General features: G+C 41.7%; 1 protein-coding gene across 3 annotated transcripts; it reads right to left on the reverse strand.

Annotated features, from left to right (window-relative positions):
• Positions 1-670: 670 nt before the first annotated feature.
• CWC25 (CWC25 spliceosome associated protein homolog) lies at positions 671-21,540 on the reverse strand. Of its 3 annotated transcripts, XM_037809465.1 has the most exons (10): positions 21,376-21,540; positions 18,920-19,092; positions 14,336-14,572; positions 13,053-13,122; positions 11,897-12,024; positions 11,146-11,206; positions 10,243-10,454; positions 9,749-9,847; positions 2,614-2,775; positions 671-2,101 (listed from the first exon to the last, which is right to left on the reverse strand). In XM_037809465.1, the coding sequence occupies exons 1-10, from the start codon at positions 21,391-21,393 to the stop codon at positions 1,987-1,989; spliced, it is 1,275 nt and encodes a 424-aa protein (XP_037665393.1). In that variant the 5' UTR covers positions 21,394-21,540; the 3' UTR covers positions 671-1,986. The 3 variants fall into 3 exon arrangements, with proteins under 3 accessions (XP_037665393.1, XP_037665396.1, XP_037665395.1); XM_037809468.1 differs by lacking the exons at positions 18,920-19,092; positions 21,376-21,540 and adding an exon at positions 17,446-18,908; XM_037809467.1 differs by lacking the exons at positions 18,920-19,092; positions 21,376-21,540 and adding an exon at positions 14,815-18,908.
• Between the last annotated feature and the right edge of the window lie 2,139 nt (positions 21,541-23,679).

A 23,679-nucleotide genomic window follows, 5' to 3' on the forward strand; every position in this document is an offset into this window, starting at 1 on the left:
CACGCCTCTAAGCTCCGCGTCGGAGCGGGGAGGGGAGGAGGAATGGGTAGGGTTTCGCTGTCTACCGCGGGAGGGTCGCCCTGTCCGGGGCCCCCAAAGCCAGGGTTTGGCTTGTTCCCTGAATCTGACGTGCCAAGATGGCGGCGGCGCCGCGGCTCCGGGAGGAGAGGAGGGGCGGGAAAGCGAAGAGGGTGGGACGTACCATCCCCACCCCGGGGGAGAGAGAACGATCACAGCAAGGGGAGAAGGAAGTCCACCCTGGAAAAGCAAGGAACGCCCCCTCGCTCCACCCGAGTGTGGATTTTCCCGCTCCCCTGGGCCTGGGGCGCGACCCGCGGGGCACGCCCCTTTCCCCCAGGGCCAATAAGAGGAGCAGGCCGGGAACCCTGCGTTTTATGAATGGACCCCACACCCACCCACCTGCTGCCCGGTCTCCTCCTACCAAAGGGTCGAGTTGAGACCGCTAGCACCTTAAGACGGCTGTGCTACAGCAGAGAATTATAATCATTTTGTCCTCTGGCTCACTTCGTGAAATCGTTGAGTAAACTGCCCACGCATTGTTTCATAATTCCTCTCCGGTGAAGGATCTCCATGAATTCCACACCAAGTACGGGTCAACATCGTTCTGTACGGGAATCGTAAACTTGTACTCCGCACAGAATTGGCATGGTCGCTCTTTAAATGTAGCCTTTATTACCAAGTAGTAAAAGGGAAAATGTAAGTAACCCTAGTATAGAGAAGCAGGGTGAGGTAATTAAATGAACAACAAGCAAATGTTACATTCTCTCTGGGGAAAGACAGGGTTTTAAGATTTATCTGGTTTGGTGTAAGTGTGCAAAAATAGGAATCCAGATACTTTTTAAGAACTAGTTATTGGCAGAATAAGCAAATAGTCCAGCTAATGGGTGGGTCAAGAGTGAGTGGCTGGTAGTTCACAGACAAATAACAGCTTCTGGTGTAAGAAGACAGCAGGGGAAAAGAGTAAAGACAGGAAATTGGTCCCTTAAGGTCTTTTGTTGTTTTTAATACCTGACTAAAAAATAGTAGCAAACTGCTGAAAAGCTAGAATTGTAATAAGGTTACTACATGATAAAAGGGAAGCCATGAAATAAACAGCTTCTATTTTACTTTAAGAGCCAGGAAACACATTGGCAATTTGGTCCTGACTCCTAAAATCATTTGATTTCACCACTGCATTGACCGCATGGCAAAGTTTAAGACAGATCCTACAGATAAACCTGGGCTCTTCCAAAGCCAGCCAGGTTCAGAGAGAAAAAAAAAGAGTTGACCTGCCTTACTGTATTGCTTGCTAACAAGGTTCAATGAGGTTCCAGAACATAGTAAAGTCATTTCAAACAAGATATTTTTACAATGCTAATTTTTTAAAAAAGCATGTAAAAATTATTCTTTTGTACATATACACACTACGTTTACAGTTCAAAAGACTAAATAGTTAAGATCATTTAGGGTTTTTTGTATTATTATTCCTTTCAGATTCTTTTTCACTCTCTTGGCTCTTTATTAACTTGACATCAGTCTCTCACATTATTTACTAAATCAGGGACATATTCATCCACCCCAGTAAGCTCAAGCCATCTGAGTGACTCTGGAGAGGTTTCTGAAAGGTCCAGTCTACAACAAGACCATGGAATGCATCTACACACATGGCTGGGAGGGAAGGGGCATGCTAAGTATCAAGACCACAGGGAGTAGCCTTCCTAAGCAGGACAAGTATGAACACCAAGATGGTCTAGTGCTCACCCATTAAAAAACTTGATAAAAACCCCCTCTGCACCCAGCAAGGCAAGTCACACTGGTTCTCAAAGGGAGTAAACTGTTTCAGAAATTGATGGAGGAGGGTCACTTTGAACAGTGGTGGTTTGACATCTTTGAAAGAAGTCATTTGAACTCTTATAAAGAGAATTTTTAAGGTGTCAGCAGCCTCCCTGGAAAACTCAGGAAAACCAGCAAGACAGAGGATGACATTCATCTTTTCATAAAGTTCTTCTCCAGAGCTACTGAGGTTCTCTGTAGAGAGTAGATATTCCTCTTTACCCGATCCTCCAGGGAGGAAGTAGATGCACTTTCTAGTTTCATGCGGCTAGGAAGACAAGACAGGAGAATGTAAGTTAAAACGTTTGTTTTCAACTGGTCAACTATCTTACAGAATTATAAGAAAGTTTGCTAGCCATAAAGCAGCTGTAGAAATATAATCTCTTTTAAGCCCATATAGGTAACTTTTGAGTCACTTGGAATCAAATTTCTTAAAACCAGTGTCCATAAGGGAAAATATATCCATTTTTGGAAAATAAGTCAAAGCCTTGTTGGAAAAAGACTTCCTGAGCCATTTATTATTAATTTAATGGATGTACAAGAAGTTTCAATGATTTAGAAAATCCTAATTCACTTCTCTTCCTCTCAAATAAAAAACATCCCCATGTCTGGATGGAAGTTGGGAGTAGTAGCAAAGGCAGTCTGGAGACAGCTCCATGCTGAGAGGAGTGCTCTCTCTACACAGGCACCAAAAAATGCAGAACACAATCAACCAGCTGCTAAACTGCCTCCTTGAGACAGCCCCGGTGAAAGCCCCTGGGCAGGAGAAGAGGCACTCACTGGATAAACTTCCCATCCCGGGAGTCTAGCCGCTCCAGTCTCTGCTCCCACTCGTCATCTTTAGCATGCCTCTTGAGGATGTTCAACCTCTCTTCCTCCCGCCACTTGGCGTTTTCCATCATCTCTTGACGTTTTCGGTCTAGTTCCTCTGCTGTGAGTTTTCTGTTGAACACAAAAACCCCATGCTCTCATGTCTCCTCTCCCAGCAAAAGAGAAAGAGGAAAAACAAACAGCACAAGGAGAACACAAATCAGGTAGAACTCCTGGTTCTCCAGCTCCCTACTCTCTTTCGAAGGAAATACCCAGCCCAGGACCCCAGCATGAGTTTCCTGTCTTCCTTTAACACCTTAGTCAGGTGGTTTCATCCAAATTTCGAAGACTTTTAGTGAAGGAGTCCATGATCTCCCTTAGTAATCTCTGGAATGATTATTCTGAAACATTTAATATGAAATAAACTGAGAACTAATCAAGAGCCTAAATCTCTAGCAATTATATTCCAACTGTTTGCTCGACAACTTACAGAAGAACAGAGGACTAAGTTATCCATGTTGACTGTTGGTATCTATCATGTATGCACCAGAGATGCTTAGAAATTCATGGACACAGACCCTTGAGTATACCACTTTAGGATGAAGCCACAGTCAGAATGCCTGAAAGTAATAGCTAGGTTTTCTTCCCTCACACTCACTCCAAATGAAGCTAGAGCACGAAGAAGAGAGCTTGAACCAACAAGCTCGATCACTAACAATGTCAGACACTGGATTGTGTCTTCCCAAAAGGTATGTTTCAGTCTTAACCCCTAGTCCCATGAATGTGACCTTATTTGGAAATGGAGTCTTTGAAGATATGATTAGTTAAGATGAAGCCAGATTGGATTAGGGTGGCTCCTAATCCAGTATGACTGGTGCCCTTTTAAGAGGAGGAAATGCAGACATAGAAAGTAGGGATAAGGCCATGTGAAGATGGAGGAGGCAGAAATTGCAGTGATGCATCTACAAGCCAAGGAACATCAAGGGTTGCTGGCAAACACCAGAAGCTAGAGAGGCAAGGAAGGATTCTCCCCTACATGAGTCAGGAGGTGAATGGCCTTGCTAATCTCTTGATTTCAGATTTCTAGCCTCCAGAACTGTGAGACAATAAATTTCCATTGTTTTAAGTTTGTGATACTTTGTTATGGCAGTGCTCAGAGACTAAGACATCCAAATCCATTGTTTCTCAAATATAATAAAGGGATCCCCGTTTAAAAAGAAACAATTATTGGAGGCCCATAAAGGACTAGGAGTTGCATTTTGAGAAACCAACTTAAGATATTAAAACCTGACATCTGATCATCCATAGTGAAATGACTATGCTTCTTTTCAAAAACCCCACCAAATAAAAGATATAAAACCACAAAAAGAATGGGAAAGGATAAAACAACGGATGAGATGTTCCAGTTTGGTAATGCTGTCATTATGGATTGGCTTTTATAAAGGGGGTTTATTTGGTTACACAGTTACAGTCTTAAGGCCATCAAGTATCCAAGGCAAGGCATCAACAATCGGGTAACCTTCACTGGAGGATGGCCAATAGCATCTGGAAAACCTCTGTTTGCTGGGAAGGCACGTGGCTGGCTTCTGCTCCGGAATTCTGGTTTCAAAATGGCTTTCTCCAAAATGTCAGTGTCAGCTTCCAATGGCGGTCTTCAAAATGTGTCTCTTGGCTGCAGCTCCTCTTCAAAATGTGTCTCTCAGTTGCTCTGGGGTCCTTCTGTCTGTTAATTCCTTTATACAACTCCAGTGATCCAATTAACACCCACCCTGAATGGGCGGGGTCACACCTCCATGAAAATTATACAATCAATCGTTTCACTCACAGTTGACTGAGTCACATCTCCACGGAAATACTCAATCAAAGAATCCCAATCTAGCCAACACTAATCCATCTGCCCCCACAAGACTGCATCAAAGAACATGGGGGACATAATACATCCAAACTGGCACAAATGTCAACAAACTGTTGGAATATGGAAGTGGATGAGGAATGGTAACTACTTTAACAGATTAGAGGAAAGTGAATCCTGAGCACCTAATACTGATGAGATGCAAATGGATTCACACTGCAAAATTCAGGAAAGGTTCAAGGACTGGAAGCACCTGCGTACTACAGAGGATGATGGTAAGATTTAGTGCTGAGAACAAAGGGACTATAAAGTCTGTATAAATTGCAATTAAGACGCCCCTGGGTCCTCATCCCCAACTTGGGGAAGTCAGAAAGTCTCTCTCCTCGACATAAGTTTTACTCTCAGGAGAAACCAAACAAACAGGAAACTGAAAGATGCAGAGGCATCAGGCATAGCAGAAGGAGCTGAGCTGGCAGGGCAGACAGACTGCAGATAGGGGATGAAGTAGAAGTCCACATATTCAACACCAAAACTAAGCATCCCCTGGGATCTGTACTGCTTTCCAGAATGCCAGCAGCCAGACTTAAACTCTTCGGTCAGGCAACCAAGAGGATTTTTCTCTGGAGAAAGTGAATGTTGCTTGACAAAAGAACTAAAGACACTGTCGTCTGAGTGTCTCCCACCTAAAAAGCCAGTTGCCACCAAATCACCCACCAGTAGACACCCTCTGCCCTTACATATGTTGCTTTCAGCTTTTTAGTGCCTGCCTTACTCTTAAAACACAAAAGACAGTGAAATATCACCAGACATTTCAGGAAAGCCCCCAACATGAAAGATGGTGTACAATAAATGGAAAAGGGAATTTAAAGGTTTAAGACAAAGCACAGAAAAAAACAAAACTATTTTTTTAATTACAAATACAAATCTCACCCAGAAGTAACAAATGAAAGATATTCCATCATTGAAATAAGAATAGGAGGCTTTTAAAAAGGAACAATTGGATAACCTGGAAGAGCTCTTGGAATTTAGGGAGAACAAAGAAATTATCAAAGAAATAATGCAAGAAAATTTCCCAAAACTATGTAAGACTTGATGGGTCAGATTGAAAAAGGCAAATACTGACCCTAGAAAAAATTTTAAAATAATATTAAGAAAGAAACATAACTTCAGTATTTTGCTTGGTGTAGCGGTGAACAGTATCAGTGAACAATATTTACATAGTCATAACAACATGAATCCACATACTGATTAAACCAGAACTTGTTATATAACCATAATGGAAGATAGGGGGAGAAAAAGCTAGGAACAAGGAGTGTATAAGAGCTCATTTACTTCTTTTTTTCCTACATTATTTAAAAGATAGCTACATAAAATAATAAATCAATGTCAGCAGATGTACAACATATAAAGATGTAATTTGTAACAATAAGTGGGGTGGGGGATGGATCTATATAGGAACAGTTTTTGTATAAACTGGTGTGCTAGTTTGGATATATTATGTCCCACCAAAAGCCATATTCTTTAATGCAATCTTGTGGGAACAGACTTAGTGCTGATTAGGTTGGAATGCTTTGATTGAGTGTTTCCATGGAGATGTGACTCAATCAACTATGGGTGAACCTCTGGGGAGATATGGTCTCCACCCATTCAGGGTGGGTCTTGATTTAATCACTGGAGTCCTGTAAAAGAGCTCACAAACAGAAGGAGCTCAGAGTAGCTGAGAGAGACATTTTGGAGACAGCCACTGAAAGCAGACTTTTGCTGACACTTTGGAGAGGCTAGTCCAGTGTTTGCTCCAGAGAAGCTAAGAGAGGACAAAATGCCCCAAGAGCAACATTTTGAAGAACACACAGAAGCTGAGAGAAGAGCTGGAACACAAGCTGGGATCAGCAGATGCCAACCACATGCCTTCCCAATTAACAGGGTTCGGACGCCATTGGTCTTCCTTTGGTGAAGGTATACTTGTGTTGATGCCTTAATTTGGACTTAATTTTCATGGACTTCAGACTGTAAATTTGTAACCAAATAAACTCCCTTTATAAAAGCCAATCCATTTCTGGTATTTTGCCTAATGGCAGCATTTAGTAAACCAGAACAACTGGGAAGGCAGCAATGGAGGAATTGAGCAACAAAATTATGCCATCAAATTAGATAACCTAGATGAAATGGACAAAGTCCTGGAAACAAACAGCTAAAACTGACTCAAGAAGAATTAGAAAATTTGAATAGGTTTATAACAAATCCTTCCAACAACAAAAAGGTCCAGGACCAGGTGGCATCACTGGTGAATAAAAAACAGCAGTCCTTCTCAAACTCTGCTAAAAAATACAGGAGAGTATGCTTCCTAACTTGTTCTGTAGGGCCCATGTTATCCTAATACCAACTACATCACCAGAAAGGACAACGATAGACCAGTGTCCCTAACAAGTACACATTCAAAAATCCTTAACAAAATGCCAGGAAACTCAATCCAGCAACATATTAAAAGGATTATTATACACCATGACTAAGTAATTCTAATCTGAAATATATACCCAGGAGAATTGAAAATAAAGTTGTGCACAAATGTTTATAGCAGCAATTTTCACAATAGCCAGAAAATGAAAACAACCAAGATGTCCAATAACTAATGAGTGGATAAACAAAGTATGGCACATCATACAAAGGAATATTATTCTGCCACAAATAGTGGCATACATACTACAACTTGGTACCTTGGAAACATCATGTTATGTGAAAGAAACTAGCCACCTAAGTCCACATATTGTAGGATTCCATTTATATGACCTTTCCAGAATAGGCAAATCCAGTCGCTTAAAGCAGATTAGTAGCTGTCAGGGGCTGGGGAAAGGGGTAATGGGGCGTGACTGCTTGATGAGTGTGGGGTTCCTTTTTGGGGTGATGAAAGTGTTCTGTAATTAAATAGCAATGGTTGTACAACATTGAGAATGTGCTGGAAGTTACTGAATTATATACTTTAAAATAGTTAAAATGGTGAATTTTATGTTAAGTGAATTTCACCTCAATAAAAAGAAATTATTTCTTCTCCAAAAAAAAAGAGCTCATTTATTCTAAGACCTCATTTACTATAACAGTAAGAAAAGATCTAATATCTAAAACTGATAAATTAAGAAACAGCAAGGTATGCATATTTTTATAAATAGAAAACAAAAGAAACAACTCAAAAAGCTGAAAGTGGTTGCCTTTGGGCAGCAAGACTGGAAGTGGGGTTGGGCAGAGCAAGGAACAGCTTTTTTTTGTTATAAGACTTTTAATACTGTTTGACTTTTTAAAATATGTACCTGTCTAACTTGATCAAAGAATTTTAAGAGAAAAAATAATCGATTAAAATAGCTTTAAATTGAGAACTCACTACAAAAAAGAAACTTTATTTTTCAATTTTTCAACTGCTAAGAAACTTGTTTTAGATCACCAATGAAAAGAAAACACAAAAATTTTAAATTCTCAAGGGACTCTGAGTCCCTTGAAGAAACATCCAGTGACTCTCAATCTGAGAAACGCTGATTAAACAGTGCTGGACTGCTAGGAAAGGTTTTACAGCCGTAATTTTTCTCTTTTTGTCTTAATTCAGCAACACCTTAGTTACATAAAATAACTTCAACTACCTGTAACAACCAAACCAAAATTGACCTTTAAATAGACAAAAAGATATCCCCAAAATCCATGCATTAAAATTCCTGTGTTTCTACTCTTGGGAGAGAGGGGACTGGAGTGCTCACACTCATTTTAAATCACAAAATTCAACACAAATTCTAAGAGAAATAAGGAAGCTGACAAAGGAAGACAAAATCAAATGATGGCAGATGGCAAGACAGAAAAACCAAAAACATAAAGCAGGATCTAAGAAGGCATAATCATGACCTGACCAAAAGCCTTAATATATAAATGTAAAAAAAACACACACACTCATAAGCATCTCTAAGGGCAGCATGACTGAAGAAGTGACCCCAAGTCACCAATAAAAGATTAAATTATGCTCAATATACTCTGTCAGGGAAGGCAGGGAAATAGGTAACTTACTTTGACAAGTGACCAATCAAAATAACTAAACCTTTTTAAAAAGTTTCTGTTCTCTGGAAATTTAGTGAATCAGACAATTTAGAGTTGAAACAGATGTTAAGGGTCCATCTCTCTTCTAACAAAATGAATGAAAAAGAGGTGGTTGTAGATATCAGCGGTTCTCAACAATGACTGCACACTGGAATCACTGGGGAGCTTAAAAAATACTGATGCCTGGGTCCACCCCAGAGATTCTGATGTAAATGGCCCAGGGTGCAGAGGTAATGGTTTTTATTTTTTGCTTTTGTTTTTTTAAAGCTCTGCAGGCAATTCTAATGGACAGCCAATTTGTTGGAAAACACTGGTCCCAGGGAGCAGTATAGGGAAGTTCACAAAAGTTGCCTACTTCATCTAAACTTCTCCTAAGGGTAACCTAGACCCTCAGGGACAGCCTTTCACAGGCACAGCCAACTCTCCTCAGGGCCCAGGGCTGCACGCCCTGTGCTTTCTGATCTACTCCACACCAAACTCAAGCAAGTCTGCTTTAGGATGTCTACCCTCAAGGGAAGCATTCTACTTTCCTTTCAGCTGATGCCTCAAGAAACACTGTCTTAAGAAAAGCTTCTCTGTGGAAAACTCCATGAGAATTAACATGTTTACAGACGTTGAAACAGTCACTTAATCAACTATTAAGTCAAAACTATTTATTTTGTCCTTACAATGTGTCTGGCACAGTGCTGGGGCCAGACCGTTAAAAGTTGACAAGATGTTATTCACGATAACCAAAAGTGGAAACAACCTAAGCATCTGTCAACAAATGAATGGATAAACAAAATGTGACATAAACACACAATAGAATATTATTCGGCCATAAGAAAGAATAAAGTACTGATACATGCTGCAATAGGGAATAAATTTGAAAACATGCTCAATGAAATAAGCAAGACGCGTAAGGACAAATATGGTATGATGTCACTTATAAGAGATCTCTAAAAATAGCAAATTTGCAGAGACAGAAATAGATTAGAGGGGTTCCCAAGAGATAGGAGGAGGGGGAAAGGTGGTGTGTATGTTTGTTAGATATGGACTGTGTGTAAATAAAATTAATAAAAACAAAAAAGTTGACAAGATGAGTAAAAGTTGGTTTGGCAAAAAGGTGATTATACATTATCCACTTGCCTTGGTTTAAGCCACTCTGAGAGTAAGGACTACAGTCTGAAGTTTTTGACTTACCTGGTGTATCCAGGAGCATGTCGCCTTTGGTAGACCTCTTTTTTAGGTGATGGGCTCTTAGTTTGTCCTCTCTCTCCCTTGTTTAACTTGGAGTTGTGCCTGTAATGGACAGAGGACAAAGGGAAGAAAAACCTTTTCAACACAGGAGCTTATATTACGTCCCTCAAACACCACAAGTTGCTAATAGACTTAAAACTTTAAAACAAAGTGAAAGGAGTAGAAGGCAGAACTAGAAGAAAAACAAAGGCACAGGAATACATAAGATTTCACATAAAACTGACCCGAGAAATTCCATTAGCACAAAGTACAGCTATAAATACGTGGTTTTAGGGACCTGAGCTTTACATTGAGGTAAGGGAAAAAAAATGATATAAAAGAAGTAACAAATCAAAGACATTTGGAAAGTTCGATAAATGGGCATCATTAGAAGTAAACGCCTGCTGTGACCAGGCCCCACATTCAAAGATTATTTCCCAGGGAACTCCCACACTCACGGTCTGCTGGGCCTTGGGGACCGTGATCTTCTGCCAGGGGACCGAGACCTCCTGTCCCGGGACCCTGCTTCCCTGGTACTTTTCTTGCTGGTATGTCTGGGGGGTGAGTGAGAGGAGCTTCTGGACCTGGAACGGTTCTTCAACCTTTGCACTCCCTTCTGTTCGGCCATCAGAGGACCATGCCGTCCTTTGCTATGGTCAGAGTCCCTGACCTAAATCATTAAGGAAAGGAAGAAAGGCTATTCATAAGAAAGCCCAGTAATTCAGGAGAGAATTCAGAGAAACAAGGACATGAACGAGCAACAAGACTCTGTAAAGAGACAAACACAGGCACACCAATCTGATCACATGGAGCTATCACAGAGAACCATACCAACTTAGCAATGTAAGCTTCAGAACCCCCTAAAAGAATCCACCCACCCATCCACCTATATTGGCTTCCTAGTTTGGCACTTCACTACACCCTAAAGAGAAGCAAAAGAGGCAAGTGTGGAAGACAGGACCTAAAATGAAGAATACTGAGGAGGAAAACAAAAAGAACACAGATGGTGTACATTTGTCAAACCTGTACACTTAAAATTTGAGTATTTTATATAAATTATTTGAGCATTTTATATATTTTATTTTATGTACGCAGAGGGATAAGCAGAATGCCTGGCATACAGTGTGAACATTCTGGTGGTGGTTTAGCTGCTCAGCTCAGAGGGCCTCAGTCATGGCAAGAAGTTGAGGGATAAGGAATGAGCCTATTCCCCAGCAATCCCAACCCTCAGTGCCCAAACTCCCTGCCATCAGCATGATGCCTGGTTGGCTGTTAAAAAATGCTCTCTCTCCAGAAAGGTTGTCAAGCTGGCACATTCCACAATCCCACAGTCACCCCCTTTGGAAAGCCCACATCCCTACCTGTAAGCCATATCCAGGGACTCGCGACAAAGCAGAAGAATTCGCCACCCTTTTTTGAGATCTAAGAGATTAAAAAGCACACACGTTCATTGAAAAAAAAACTGCATAAAGATTCAGTTTAAATCTCTCAGGCTGAAACATGCTTCCTGTTTCAAAGGTGACCTTTCCCACTTCCCAGCTATTACTTGGGAGTTCATTTCTCTATTTGGACTGTTTTTGCCATAAGATACATCAGCACAGTTATGTTTTTCCTGTGAAAAACTGTGGGCTCAGCTTCTCAGCCCCAACCCCCAAACACATTCTCCTCTCACTTCAAGCTGCTATTCAGAGGACAAATAGTGAGTCAGCAGTGACACCGACTGCTCCCACAGGGAAGAAACACAGGTTGGGTCCAAGTGGGTCCACTAAGCCATTTTTTTTACCCACTTCAGTCTTGGAGGAGTCACAAGGTAGAGATGAATTAGAGTCACACCCAGGATGTCTGACCCAAGACCTAACGGCTGAAGTCAGCTCCATCAGGGTCTCTCTCCAGTAGAATGTGAACAGGCTCACTCACATTCAAACATCTCCAAGGAACTCTAGAGCTAGGTGGTCAGCTCCATGGGCACAGGCCCACCTCTGAGTGTTCACCACTGAGACCCCAGCACCTGGCGGTACCGGGCACAGGGCAGGCTTTCAGTTAGTATCTGTGGAGTGAATGAGTGAATAAGCGAGTGACTCAATGAAGAGGGAGGCCCATCCACATGCTCACCTCCCCCGGCTACGCTCATCCTCACTGCTGGAACGCTCAGTGCTCGAGCTTCGGTGCTTGTGCTTCTTGTGCTTCTTTTTCTTCTCCTTCTTTTTCTTCTTCTCCTTTTTTTCCAGACTCATTTGCAACTAGAAAGCGCCCAGAACATACCCAACAAGATTCGTGAGATCCCTTGCCAGTCCCCTCTGAGGGGACTTGGTCATGCACAAACTGCCCAGCTACATGTCTCTGGGTCTACTGGGGTCCAGGACATTATCAGGGGCTCCCTGTTGACAAAGTGGTGGCTCTCAACCCTGGTTGTACACAGACCCATTCTAGACCACCAAATAGAATCTCTGGAGGGTGGGGCTAGGAATTTATATATTTAAACTGTCCCCAGAACCACTGCCAAGAAGTTTCTACTCTATTTCAAAAGAATGCCAACTCCACATGACATCTAAATATAACGTGGTAGCCTGAATTAGATGCTGAAACAGGAAAAGCACACTAACGGGAAAACTGGTCAAAACCAAATAAAATTAGGTGTTTAGTTACTAGTAATGTATAAATGTTGGTGGTTTCACAGTTTTTACAAATCTAACATGGTAATTTAAGATATCAATAGGGAAAACTGGGTGAGACACATACAGGAACTCTCTGTATTATCTTTACAACTTTCCCATAAATCTAAACTTACTCCAAAATAAAAAGTTTACTTTAAACAAAACTGACTTGGGGGGGGGGGTTGTGGACACCAACTCCACTGAATCAAGGACTGTAGGATTAATCTTTAAATTTTCCTTACCAAAAGATTCAAGAAACACTTTCATAATATGTCATGTGAATGATAAGGGGGCCTAGAAGCTTTAGACCACAACCAAGGTCACGCTGCGATATCCTTAACAGTCTCTATGCGCATTCTTTCTACACAGGCATATCCCACATGCCTCTTTTTCTGGGAAAATGCTATCACGCGCTGCTTTTACCAACCAAATGACATAAAAGGGGGAATTGAGCTTAATAAAGGTTGTATAAAATCACCAGGAGATCATCTCTAAAAGACAAAAATCAAAAAAGCCGTTCTGTTTACCCTTCAAAAGTTAACAGTAAGTGGAGAGAAGTTCTTACATGAACTTGCTCAAAGCTATTCTTAGTACTTATTTGATGCATTACTTACCAATTCTTTGATTTTCTTCATTTTCACAGGATTATTCAACACCTCTCTTTTTTTCTCCTCCTCTTTCTTCCTAAAGAGAAGAAACTATAAAAATCATGACCGTTTCTTTTGCAAAGGTGATTAAGTCATTCTCATCTCCACAAGCCTACACAGCAATCTTATTCCAGCTGCACGGAGACAGGTCCTTCATCGAGGTCTACATGATGGTGTGGAGGAAATACTTCCCACATTGATATAAGGGACTGAATATGGGAGGAAAGTCCACACCGGCTCTGGGCTATACAAGAAGGTGCACTTGGCCTGCTTCTTGCTACACCTACCTCATGCTCAGGTTCCCAACTGGTCAGGTAAATGGGTGTCATCCTATGTGTCAAGGGGTTGCCGAAAAGCAACATTTCAAATAATACCTTTATTATGGAGCATGATAACCATCGGGGAAATATAGGGAGCAGAGTTCTCTTTCAGGAATTTTTATTCTCATACACTGCTCATTGTATAGGTAAACTGTTCAACCTTCCTGGAAGACAATTTGGCAACACTTATCACAGCCTGCATATACTCTTTAATCCCACATATTCTACCTCTCGACTCTGTTACTGTAAGCAAATAACCAAGAAGGTCAATACAACATTGGTTTATAGTAACAATGAAAATTTGGGAACAAGTTAAAGATCCAACAGAAGGGTATCAATAAAATAAATGATGGTATATCCATACAATACAGACATTTAAAATCAAGTCATAGAAGCATATTTAGTGACACAGATGTTCAAAATGTATTTTTAGATTAAAAAAAAAGATTATAAAATAATATGCACGGTATGATCCCATTCAGCACCTGCACCCAAAGAGCAACCCTGCTTACAAATTAGGGTTTCAAGTAAGACCCTAAAGTTTCTTTTTAAAGGATTCTTTTGTAAAAATAAAGCAGGGTAGGGGGGCTGTTCACCCACTTAGCCAACTCTAAACATATCCAAATCACCAAGAAGCTGCTAGACTTTCTCGCCTTGCTTCTGTGCCCTGTTATTGTTTAAGGGACCGACCAAAGGTAAATGAACAAATCTCAACTGGTATGGTACCTTTGTCAATATCTTCCCATATGGCCTAGATCAAACACCCTTAATGGAGCTTCCTTCCCAATATTAGGAGCTCAAGGGGACAAATCCTTTTGCATGGCAGATGAAAGTCCAGGGGAAACCAACTGTAAAGCAAGAGAATCAATGGCCTTAGCAGTCTCAAAGTATCTCTGTAACAAAACCCCCTTCCCAGCCCCTCATCAGTACCTAATGATGAAGAGTGGGTCCTCCCGGATTTTGCTGGCCATGTCAAGAAGGGAATTGGCACCTGAAGGGGCAAAGATAGAGCCTGGGAGAAGTCCTGTCTCAGAAGAACAGCCTGCATCCTTCTCCTCCATCTTCTCAAAAACATATTTGTCAATGGGACGCCCCAACAGGTACTCATCACGGTTTACCATCCCACCAGGACCCTGGTACATCCAGTCCAGTTTTTCTTCCTTTTTCCTGGTTCAAGAAAAAATCCCAAATACAGTTAAAGGAAACGTATACTCCCTGCAAACCTACAACACAGAGAGATAACCACAGTTAGTCAGAGCAGTCACCTACCACCTACCATGGGCTAAATGCTGTACTCCACATGGCATGCATGAAGAAACAGGGCTTACCCATACGGAGCCTACAACTTAGCGTGGAGATAATTCTCATGCACATAAAGTAATTTACGAGGAAAAACAGTGTTCCCCAACCTGCGATGTGGATGTTCTGGATCATCTTATCACCAAGAACAATTTCTGTCACCACATTTGCAGCTGTGTTTACTGTGTGTTTGGGTGCTTACTGTCACATTGGAGCCACTGGTAATACTGCATTTGGAGGGGATAATGAAAAAGGACAAGAGATAACATTATAAGTAAATGATCCTTTGGAGACAAAAAGGGGGGCCAAATTATGTCACAGTTTCATGACAAATAAATATTTCCCTGTGGTTCTGTGAGAAAAAAAGTGGTGAGAAAATTGAATTCTCATACAACAGACAGTAAGACATGCTGAATTCCTAAGAGCACATGTTGAAGCAGACAATACCACACTCACACTGCAAGCAGCAATCTAATTTCAGCAAAACATTATCATCCATAACATTCAATTAAATGTTCTTCAAATGTTACCTTTTTTGTTTCACTTGTACATTTGTTATTGTATTAAAGTTGTATAACAACTACAAGCATAAAGAATGTCTTCCTAGTTGTATTTTGAACACTTTAAATAAAAATAATTTAAACCAACAATAGAGGATCCACGGTCCTTTAGAATTTTTTTCTATTAAAAGAACTGGTTTGAAAAGAAAAAAAAAAAAGAATTGGTTTGAAAACTACTATAGTGCATAATTAAGAATGATTGTGAAGGGCAGTCCACATCAGATAGTAAGGAGGTCTGTGTAGGAAGATCAGCGGTGACTAGAATATTCCACAAAGCTCTTAACATAACGGTTAAAAGCACAAGCTCTAGAGTCCGGAAACATGGATTTGAATCCTGGCTTCAAAGCCAGGTAACGTAAAACAGTTAAAATACTGCCTACTTCAGAGGATTGTTAGGGGATTTAATAAGTTAATGGATTTTTCAGGCATTCCAGAAAAGCACCTGGCACAAAGTAAGTGCTAAATAAGTGTAAGCTCTGCTTTTTATTATTTATGCATGTGCTTGGCTCTCCCATCAGATTTTAAACTCCTAGACAGCAGTTTTTAGTTGCCTAAAAAACATGTGTTCAATGTTTGTTGACATTTTATGGGCAATGGATCTTGAGCTGGGCAGTATTTTTTGAAAGAAAAGCAGGTCTCGGTGATTGGGGCTGGGGGGAATTTAAAATTTTAAAAGTACATGTCGAAGATGACTTAAGGGGCTATGCCTATGTGTGCCTTACACTAACAGCTATGGAGAAGTTGGGGATGAATAGTCACTCATTCATTTGTAACCATTTCCTCAGCACCCTTTCTCTATGTCAGGCAGATAGTAAAGCCAGAAGGATGAAAAAGATTTGAGCAACGGAGTTGTTTGTAGGCTACTGGATGAGACCCCTGGGAACAAATCACAAAACGAAGCTGAGAGCTAAGCATGTGTTGAGTTGAAGTGACTCTGGGGCACCCAAAGTAGAACTATCTGATAGACAGCTGAATATAGAGACACTGCAGTTTGTGTGGACAGAGTCAACAGCATGAAGTAGAAAACTGGTGCTAGAGGAAAGGAGCTCTGAGAGAGAATAAAGGGGGAAGAGGACAAGCTTTAGGGAACATTCACAATTAAGGGATGAGAGGAAGGAAGCTAAGTAAGTGAAGGACAGAGAAAGGATAACATGAATAGGTAGGAGGACCAGGAACCCGTAGGTGGAGGAAAAAGTTTCTAGAGGAAGGGCAACTGGATAAAGGATACGGTAAATGAAGACAGATACTTCCATAAAGTAGTCATTTGTATGGCTCTACCTAATCTTAAAAGGACTCAACTAATATTAATTGTACTCAGGCCCTTTAGTAAAAGAACAGGTTGTATAATTGAGATCCAACGCCACAGGACTTGGCTTCTGGTTCCACCATTAACCAGGTAGGTAACTCTGAGAAAGTTACTTTTCTATGCATTTCTGTATCCTCATCTCTAAAATGGAGCTAATAACTGCCGTTTCTCACTGTTTCTCTGAGGTTTAAATGAGAACATATTTAGGGAGAAAGCCTAAGTGAACTACAGATTTTGGCTGTTTCTATCATTAAGGATACAGACCAGGTTCTCAATCCAGGCTGCACATCAGACTCGCCTGGGGACTTCTTGAGACATACAGATGCTCTTGCCCTACACAGTTTGAGGTAGGAACCACTTCTATCTTTCTTTTTTTTTTTAAGCTTACAAGTGCCCTCCAAAGAGCAAGGGTTAATAAACACCCATATAGACCACTGTGTAGGAAACACAATTTCTTAAGATTCACACTTAACTACTATTGCAAAGAGGGATTTGGAGAATCAGGAGAATATGTGTATTAAGGTTTCTATTTGTTCTAAGAGAGAAACACTAAAACAGTGCAGGGTCTGCATCAATGAATAAAATAAATCTGAGAAAAAATAAATTAAAAGAATAAAGTGCTGCTTTAACTTTAAAAAAGAGAGAGAAGCATTACAAACATAGAAAGGATGTGCTGAACCTAAGTCGAAGTGAATTATTAAATAGTAAAGGGTTTTAACTGGTGTTTCATTTGATAAACTATCCTAAAAGTATGACAGCATGCAAAGAACTATACAAACTAGCCAGATGGACAAGTCTCTGTCATCTCAAAGCAGATCATTCAAATACATCTGGGGTAAAGACAGACGGGGGAAAAAAAAGACCTACATGCTCACCTTCGTGTTTTAATATTGGAGGATATGTGAATGGGGCAACAATGAAAAGAATAAAAAAATCATCTTCCTCCCACTCACAACAGAAAAGCAGGCACAAGGGTCGGCTAGCAGTCCCACACGTGATTTCCAGCCCAAACGCTGTTCATCTACATTCTGACATCATTAATTAGATTTCACAAAGACCAAATCTCTGACGTATCAGGAACATGGTATGTGATGCTTTGCTGAATAAAAAACTTCAAACTAATTTTTTACCCTTCAGTATTAGTGGGAAAGTAAACTCTTATGACTAAGGTGTATTCTGTCTAAAATCAGTGTCTGTTTTAAAATCAAGGGTTTACAAACTCTAAATCATCACATATCACAATGTGTGTCTACTTTATAAGGTGCTCAGCAATTAATTCTAATGTAATAGATCTTTTATTTGTATTAAATTATGTAAAATTATTTAATATGGATCTATGTTCTTTAAAAAGTTTTAAAATGTCATTCTTTTTATCCCATTACATTTGTTATTAATGCCCTAAATATACTGTGTGGTATTTAATGTCTGAAACTCCATTTATTTTTAAACATTCCAAATTTCATTCTTAAGTCAGAATCAACTTCTTCCCAATTCATTTTCCTGAAAGAATGTGATTCTTTTTCCTCCTGAAGTTCCAAAATACCATTTCCATGAATTAAAACTAAGTCTCACACAAAACAAAACAAAACAACTAAATGTCACAAATCCTCCTGTCATGAAATTATTAAGGAAAAGCCCCACAGTCCCAGTGGGGGGTGTCCCACACACCATCCTGGAAACCTGCCCTCAAGTCTTGTCATTAACAAGGGGAATGACAGTAGAGAGATTATTTCATTTTAATCTATCTGCAGCTTTGGCTTAATTCTGATTTAGGAGTATACTGCTACCTCAATATTACACAAGAAGAAACTGAAGCAGGGTAAGACTGAGTGGGGTTGTCCATAGTCACACAGCTTTTACTGACAGACACACCATCTGAATCTATATCTAACTTCTAGTGCCCACCTCTTTCCACGGGCCCTCACTGACCCCTGAAATGAGCCTGCAATACATCAACAAACACAAAGCAGGACAGTGAAGCTCAATGCAAACTGAGAGCAGGGTAGAGGCAGCCTGGGGTTTAAATCATCCTCAGTCACCTACAGGCTTGGCTATACTAAGTCCTTTACATGTCACCTCACTGGATCTTCAACAAACCTTAAGGGGTTGGCTATTATCACTCCCATGTTCTACTGAGGTAACCAAGGCTCCCAGATTTGCCCCAAGTTACACAGCTAGTAGGTGCAAAGCCAGGTGTAACATAGGACACAGGTCAGCCTGAATCCAAATTTCATGTTGGTAACCACTCAGCTACAAAGACACAAACCAGAGGCTGCACCTGCAGGCCAGTCCTGCAATTCTCGACACACCAGGACCTCCCCAGCCCAAATCTCCCTGCTGCACCCTCACTTGACAGCCCCCACATCCTCTGCATAGCGCTGCATCTCTTCACGGGCCCTCTCCTCTCGCAGCTCCCGCTGGAGCTCCTCGATCTTCTTCCGTTCGGCCTCATGCTTCTGCTCGGCCTTCCACACTTTCTCTACATTGCGAAGGGTCTGCGGGTGCCAGCTCTTCTTCAGATTCTATGGTAAACGAAAGAAGGGAGAAAACAATTTGGGGAGTGGGTGGATGGTGGGTAAAGCTGGCCTTACCTCACCCACCCCTCTAATTCTCATTCATGCCAAGGCAGACGTGGAAAGGGCAAGAAGTCCTTAACAATGGCAAGGTTTGCACCCAGTAACAGCCACATATCTGGGAAGTTCTTATTCCAGTACATAAAGCTTCAGGATAGAAGAGGCCTTTCTTAGGTTCCCTTTAAGAAGTTTTAACCTTAAAGGCATATGAGTTGACTTCCATTGGCCACACTTGAAGTGGGGGGTGGTGATGACAATCCAGAAGGAATGGGGAATGGAAGGGGAAGGGTATATACTATGAAAGGCAGCAGGCCTCAAGTGCCTTGGGCCCTGGACATTCACTCTTATACACGCAACCTTCTTTTACTTGAGTGCACTTAACCTGCCCTCAACTTGCATAGTTTACAACCCCACCTAATGCCTCTTTCAACCTTGAATAAATAGTTTCTCCTCTCTTCCCTTCCCAGGAATCTCCCCTTGGTTCTGATCTCCCCTTTACTCTCAAGGAATGCTTCTCCTCTGCTTTGGTTCGGGTCCCAGTCAGGGAAGGTTTCCTGGAGGACATAACATTTAACGATTATTAATAAATTATCCTGGTGAGATGGTAAGGGGAGAGTAGGGAGTAGTTTCCAGAGTGAACAGCAAACCCACTTCAGGCCCAGTAATGAGAAAAAACACAGCACAAATAATTCAGTGTGGCTGGAGATGGGAGTACAAGCTCACAGGGAGAGAGCACAAGATGAAGTCAACTAAGAAAGAACAGATTGAGTGCTTCACAAGCCGTGTTAACAGGTTGGGCTTTATCCTGTTGGCACTAGGAAACACTAAAGAGTCAAATACAGGTGAGTAGCATGACTGGATATCATGTGAAGAATGGATTAGAGAGGAACAAGATTGGAGACAAGCAGACCAGTTAAGAAGTCTAAACACATAAAGTACACAAAGTACTTGGCATGTGGAAGGTATTCAGCCAACAAGAGTTCCCTTATTCCTCTTTTTTCTCTCCCCCCTTGTCCTTCCCTTTCCCCTTGTCCAGCTCTTCCTCCTTCCTTCCTCTTCCCCCACCCCAGCCTTTGTCCTCCCCCTCCTTTCCCTCTCTCTTTTCTTTACTTTTCCTTAATCTGGAAACTCTATACTCAGGTTAACATATTCTTAACTTGGATCATGCCATTATTGATTAGATTAGAACAGTGGTTCTCAACCATGGGCTATTTGGACTCCAGGGGACATTTGGCAATGTTTGGAGACATTTTTGGTTGTCACAACTGTGTGTGTGTGGGGGGGGGGGATGCTATGGCATCTAGTGGCTAGAGGCCTGGGATGCTACCAAATATCTCACCACACACATACACAACAAAGAGTTATCCAGCCAGAATGTCAGTATTGCTAAGGTTGAGAAACCCTGGGTTAGAGCTTTCCTGTCTCGAAATATACTTAACCTGAAGAATACACTAAATTAGACTATCCTTGATGGAGTCCTGGAACTCAAACTACTCAAGAACAAGTGACAGAGTATAACAGAGCAGATTACTGGCAGATGACTAAACTGATTTATTTGCTGATTCAATTAGCTCCACTTTCAGGAGGTTGGCATTTTCCTGATCTTGCTCCACACTCTTGTGGGTAACTTTACCCTATTTGGGCCTTAGACCACTACTAATGAACTACACAGTTTAAGAGAAATTGCCGTGTAACTTATATTAAGTGCCACTACTTAAAAAGACAGTCTGTTTCTACAGATCGTGATGCACCACTAAAGGACCAGTGGATATGAAGATCCCTTCAAGCTTAAAATGAATCCCAGAGCATGGCTCAGGGGCCAGGAGAATGAGGCACAAAATACCCCTGCTACAGTCCAGGACATGATTCTGAACCCCACGCTGAGGAAAAGAGATGTGCCCCAAGACAAGATATACAAAAGCCTGCGTGACACATCCGGATATCTCCCTCCTTTCCTAGCAATGGTTCTAACCGTTCCTCTCCCCGACCCTTCCAGAACTTCAAGCCACCAACACACAAACACCACCTGCCACCGTTCGTGACACACCTTCCCAAGTCTCAAGCCAGTCCTTCCATGGCCCTAGCGCACTGTCCGCGCATTTGCTGCTAGGGTCCTCTCCGCCTAAGAACAGGCTCCGTTGCCATGGTTACCCACCCCCCCGCCAATTTTCGTCCCAAGTCCCAGTCGGTCTCGGCCTCAGTCTTCCCCGGCCAAGGCCTTCCTTCACTTACCAAGTCTCCGCCCCCCATGATAGTGGAGACGTTTCCTCACAACGTGAATAGGAAGAATCAGGAAGGATCAAGAGAAAACGTAGAGAAATAGCTCCTGTACTGCCTCCCCGACTTTAGTCCCGGGGACCTACAGTCGCTACTTTCACAGCCCGATCTAAAGACCACTTCCGGGAAAGCGTCATACTGCCGCGTCTTCGTCGCGGAACGATGACGCAAGAGCTCTCCGTCGCGCTGTGTGACGTAGCGTCACGTGCAGTTCTGCAGTGTTGGAGGCCCTAATTCCGCTTCCTCTGTAGTTGTAGTTGTGTTTTGGCCGCCTCAGGTTGGCACGTTGCCTGATCTGATGTTAAGACGCCGTAAAGTTACAGTTTGCCGTGAACCTCCTCCGCGAATCTACGGCCGTGGCACGCCATGGTGTTTTTCTCGAAGGTTGACCCAGCATCTCCTGGGCTAGACCCAACTGTGGACCGACAAAGGCCGCTCCTCCCGCCCCCACACATACACCGCCACGCCTCCACACCCCGGTTACCCGAAGCACCGTTTCAAACCTTGACCCTCAGCCAGCTGCCTTGCTCCAAGCCTACTTTGCGGAGATAAATAGAAGCCATCAAACCCAAATTCCATCAGCTTCTCTGCACCAAACCTGCAGAATCTGCCAGCTTCCCTATTTCTTTTCCCTTCGATTAATTTGAAGGAGACATCCCTCATGTCTATTTCCAGGGGCTTTTCTGTGCTCTGGATTCCATCTCTCACATCTTGGGAGATCTCCCTATTACTAGATTCCTTCCTCTCTACTGTATCAATCCCCTTCCATATTGGCTATTTGTCATTACCATTTTAACCATGTCCAGTCGATCCTTAAAAAAAAAATAAATCCCATATCTTCCTATCAGCTTCTGCCCTCTATCCTCTTCTTATTAACCAAACTAGAAACAAGTTGTCTCCAATCAGGGCCTGCCTCCACTTCATCTTTCGCTGAACCTCATCCTTCCACTCAACTATTCTTCCCATGATATTCAGTAATCTCCTTGTATTTAAATCAAATGGATACATTTCATCCTCATCTTGACTACTCTGTAGCGTTTAATATTTACGACCACTCCTTCATTACTGAAACACTCCTCTCTTGACTTCTCTCCAACGCTCAACAGCTTTTCCTTTTATTTCTCGGGACCCTTCTTCAGGGAACATTTTCTTCTTCTTCCTTCTGTCTCATAGGCTCAATTTTAGGTCATCTCACACTCTGTGCTCTCCCAAGGTGATATCATCTACTCACAGGGCTTTAGTTACCTTCCATATGCTGTTCCCAAGTCCATCATCTCCAGCCACATCTCACTTTCAAGCTCCAAGATTTTACACCTGGCTGTCAGGCATTTCCAATTGGGCATCCATGGGAAGGCACTGAAATTGAACTCATTATTTCCCCTATCTCCATTGCCCCGATCCATCTCTTTTCTCCACCACTTTTCCATCTAGGCATCATTCTAAACCTCTCCCTTACCTCCAACATCTAATCGAGGAGATACTAACTTCTAAAAATTTTTCAAATCTATCCACCTCTCCATCACCATTCATCATTAGCCTGTTCAGGCAACCATAATATCTCATGGGGTAGAAGTCTTATTTCCCTGATCTCAGTTTTATCCTTTATGGATCTATTCACTATTTTATAGCTGGGAGACATCATTCTAAAATGCAAATTTGATCGTATCACTCCCCTGCTTCAAACCTTTCGCCAGCACCTCCCTCCCAGTTATTCATACTGTAAAGTGTCTGTTTTTAATGAGGCAGTCAATGCCCTTCACAGTCTGCGGCTTATTACCTCTCCAACCTAAATGCAATTCCTACCCCTCATTCCCTATGCTAGAGCCACACTTTGGTTTCCCTGATTAAACACTCCTAAAAACATTCTTAAAAGAAACATGGTCTTGAAACATGGCAACATGAATGAAACTTGAAGATAAAATTCTGAGTGAAATAGACACAAAAGGAGAGAAATTGTATGTTACCACTTTATGAGCTAGTAGCTAGTGAGGGGGAATGACAATCTAATATGTTCAGATATGGTAATGATGGTGAATTCAGAGGTATGATAATGGATAGGGGTGACAATTGTTAAACTTAAATCCTTCAGAGTGCTTCAGAGTCCCAAAGGACTTAAATAGATATTTCTCCAAAGAAAATACATAATGGCCAATAAGTACATGAAAAGATGCTTATATCATTTGCCATTAGGAAAATGCAAATCAAAACCACAATGACCCGGCCCCATTCAAGACAGACTTAGACACTCCAGGGCTCCAT

This window comes from Choloepus didactylus, chromosome 18 (assembly GCF_015220235.1).
Source record: "Choloepus didactylus isolate mChoDid1 chromosome 18, mChoDid1.pri, whole genome shotgun sequence".
Taxonomy (NCBI): domain Eukaryota; kingdom Metazoa; phylum Chordata; class Mammalia; order Pilosa; family Megalonychidae; genus Choloepus; species Choloepus didactylus.

Excerpts from the sequence above, each read along its gene's own strand:
- CWC25 (XM_037809465.1), bottom strand. Across the intron at positions 11,207-11,896 it reads GATGAGCGTAGCCGGGGGAG|ATCTCAAAAAAGGGTGGCGA; the intron begins GTGAGCATGTGG and ends TTAATCTCTTAG. Across the intron at positions 2,102-2,613 it reads CGGGATGGGAAGTTTATCCA|CCGCATGAAACTAGAAAGTG; the intron begins GTGAGTGCCTCT and ends TTGTCTTCCTAG.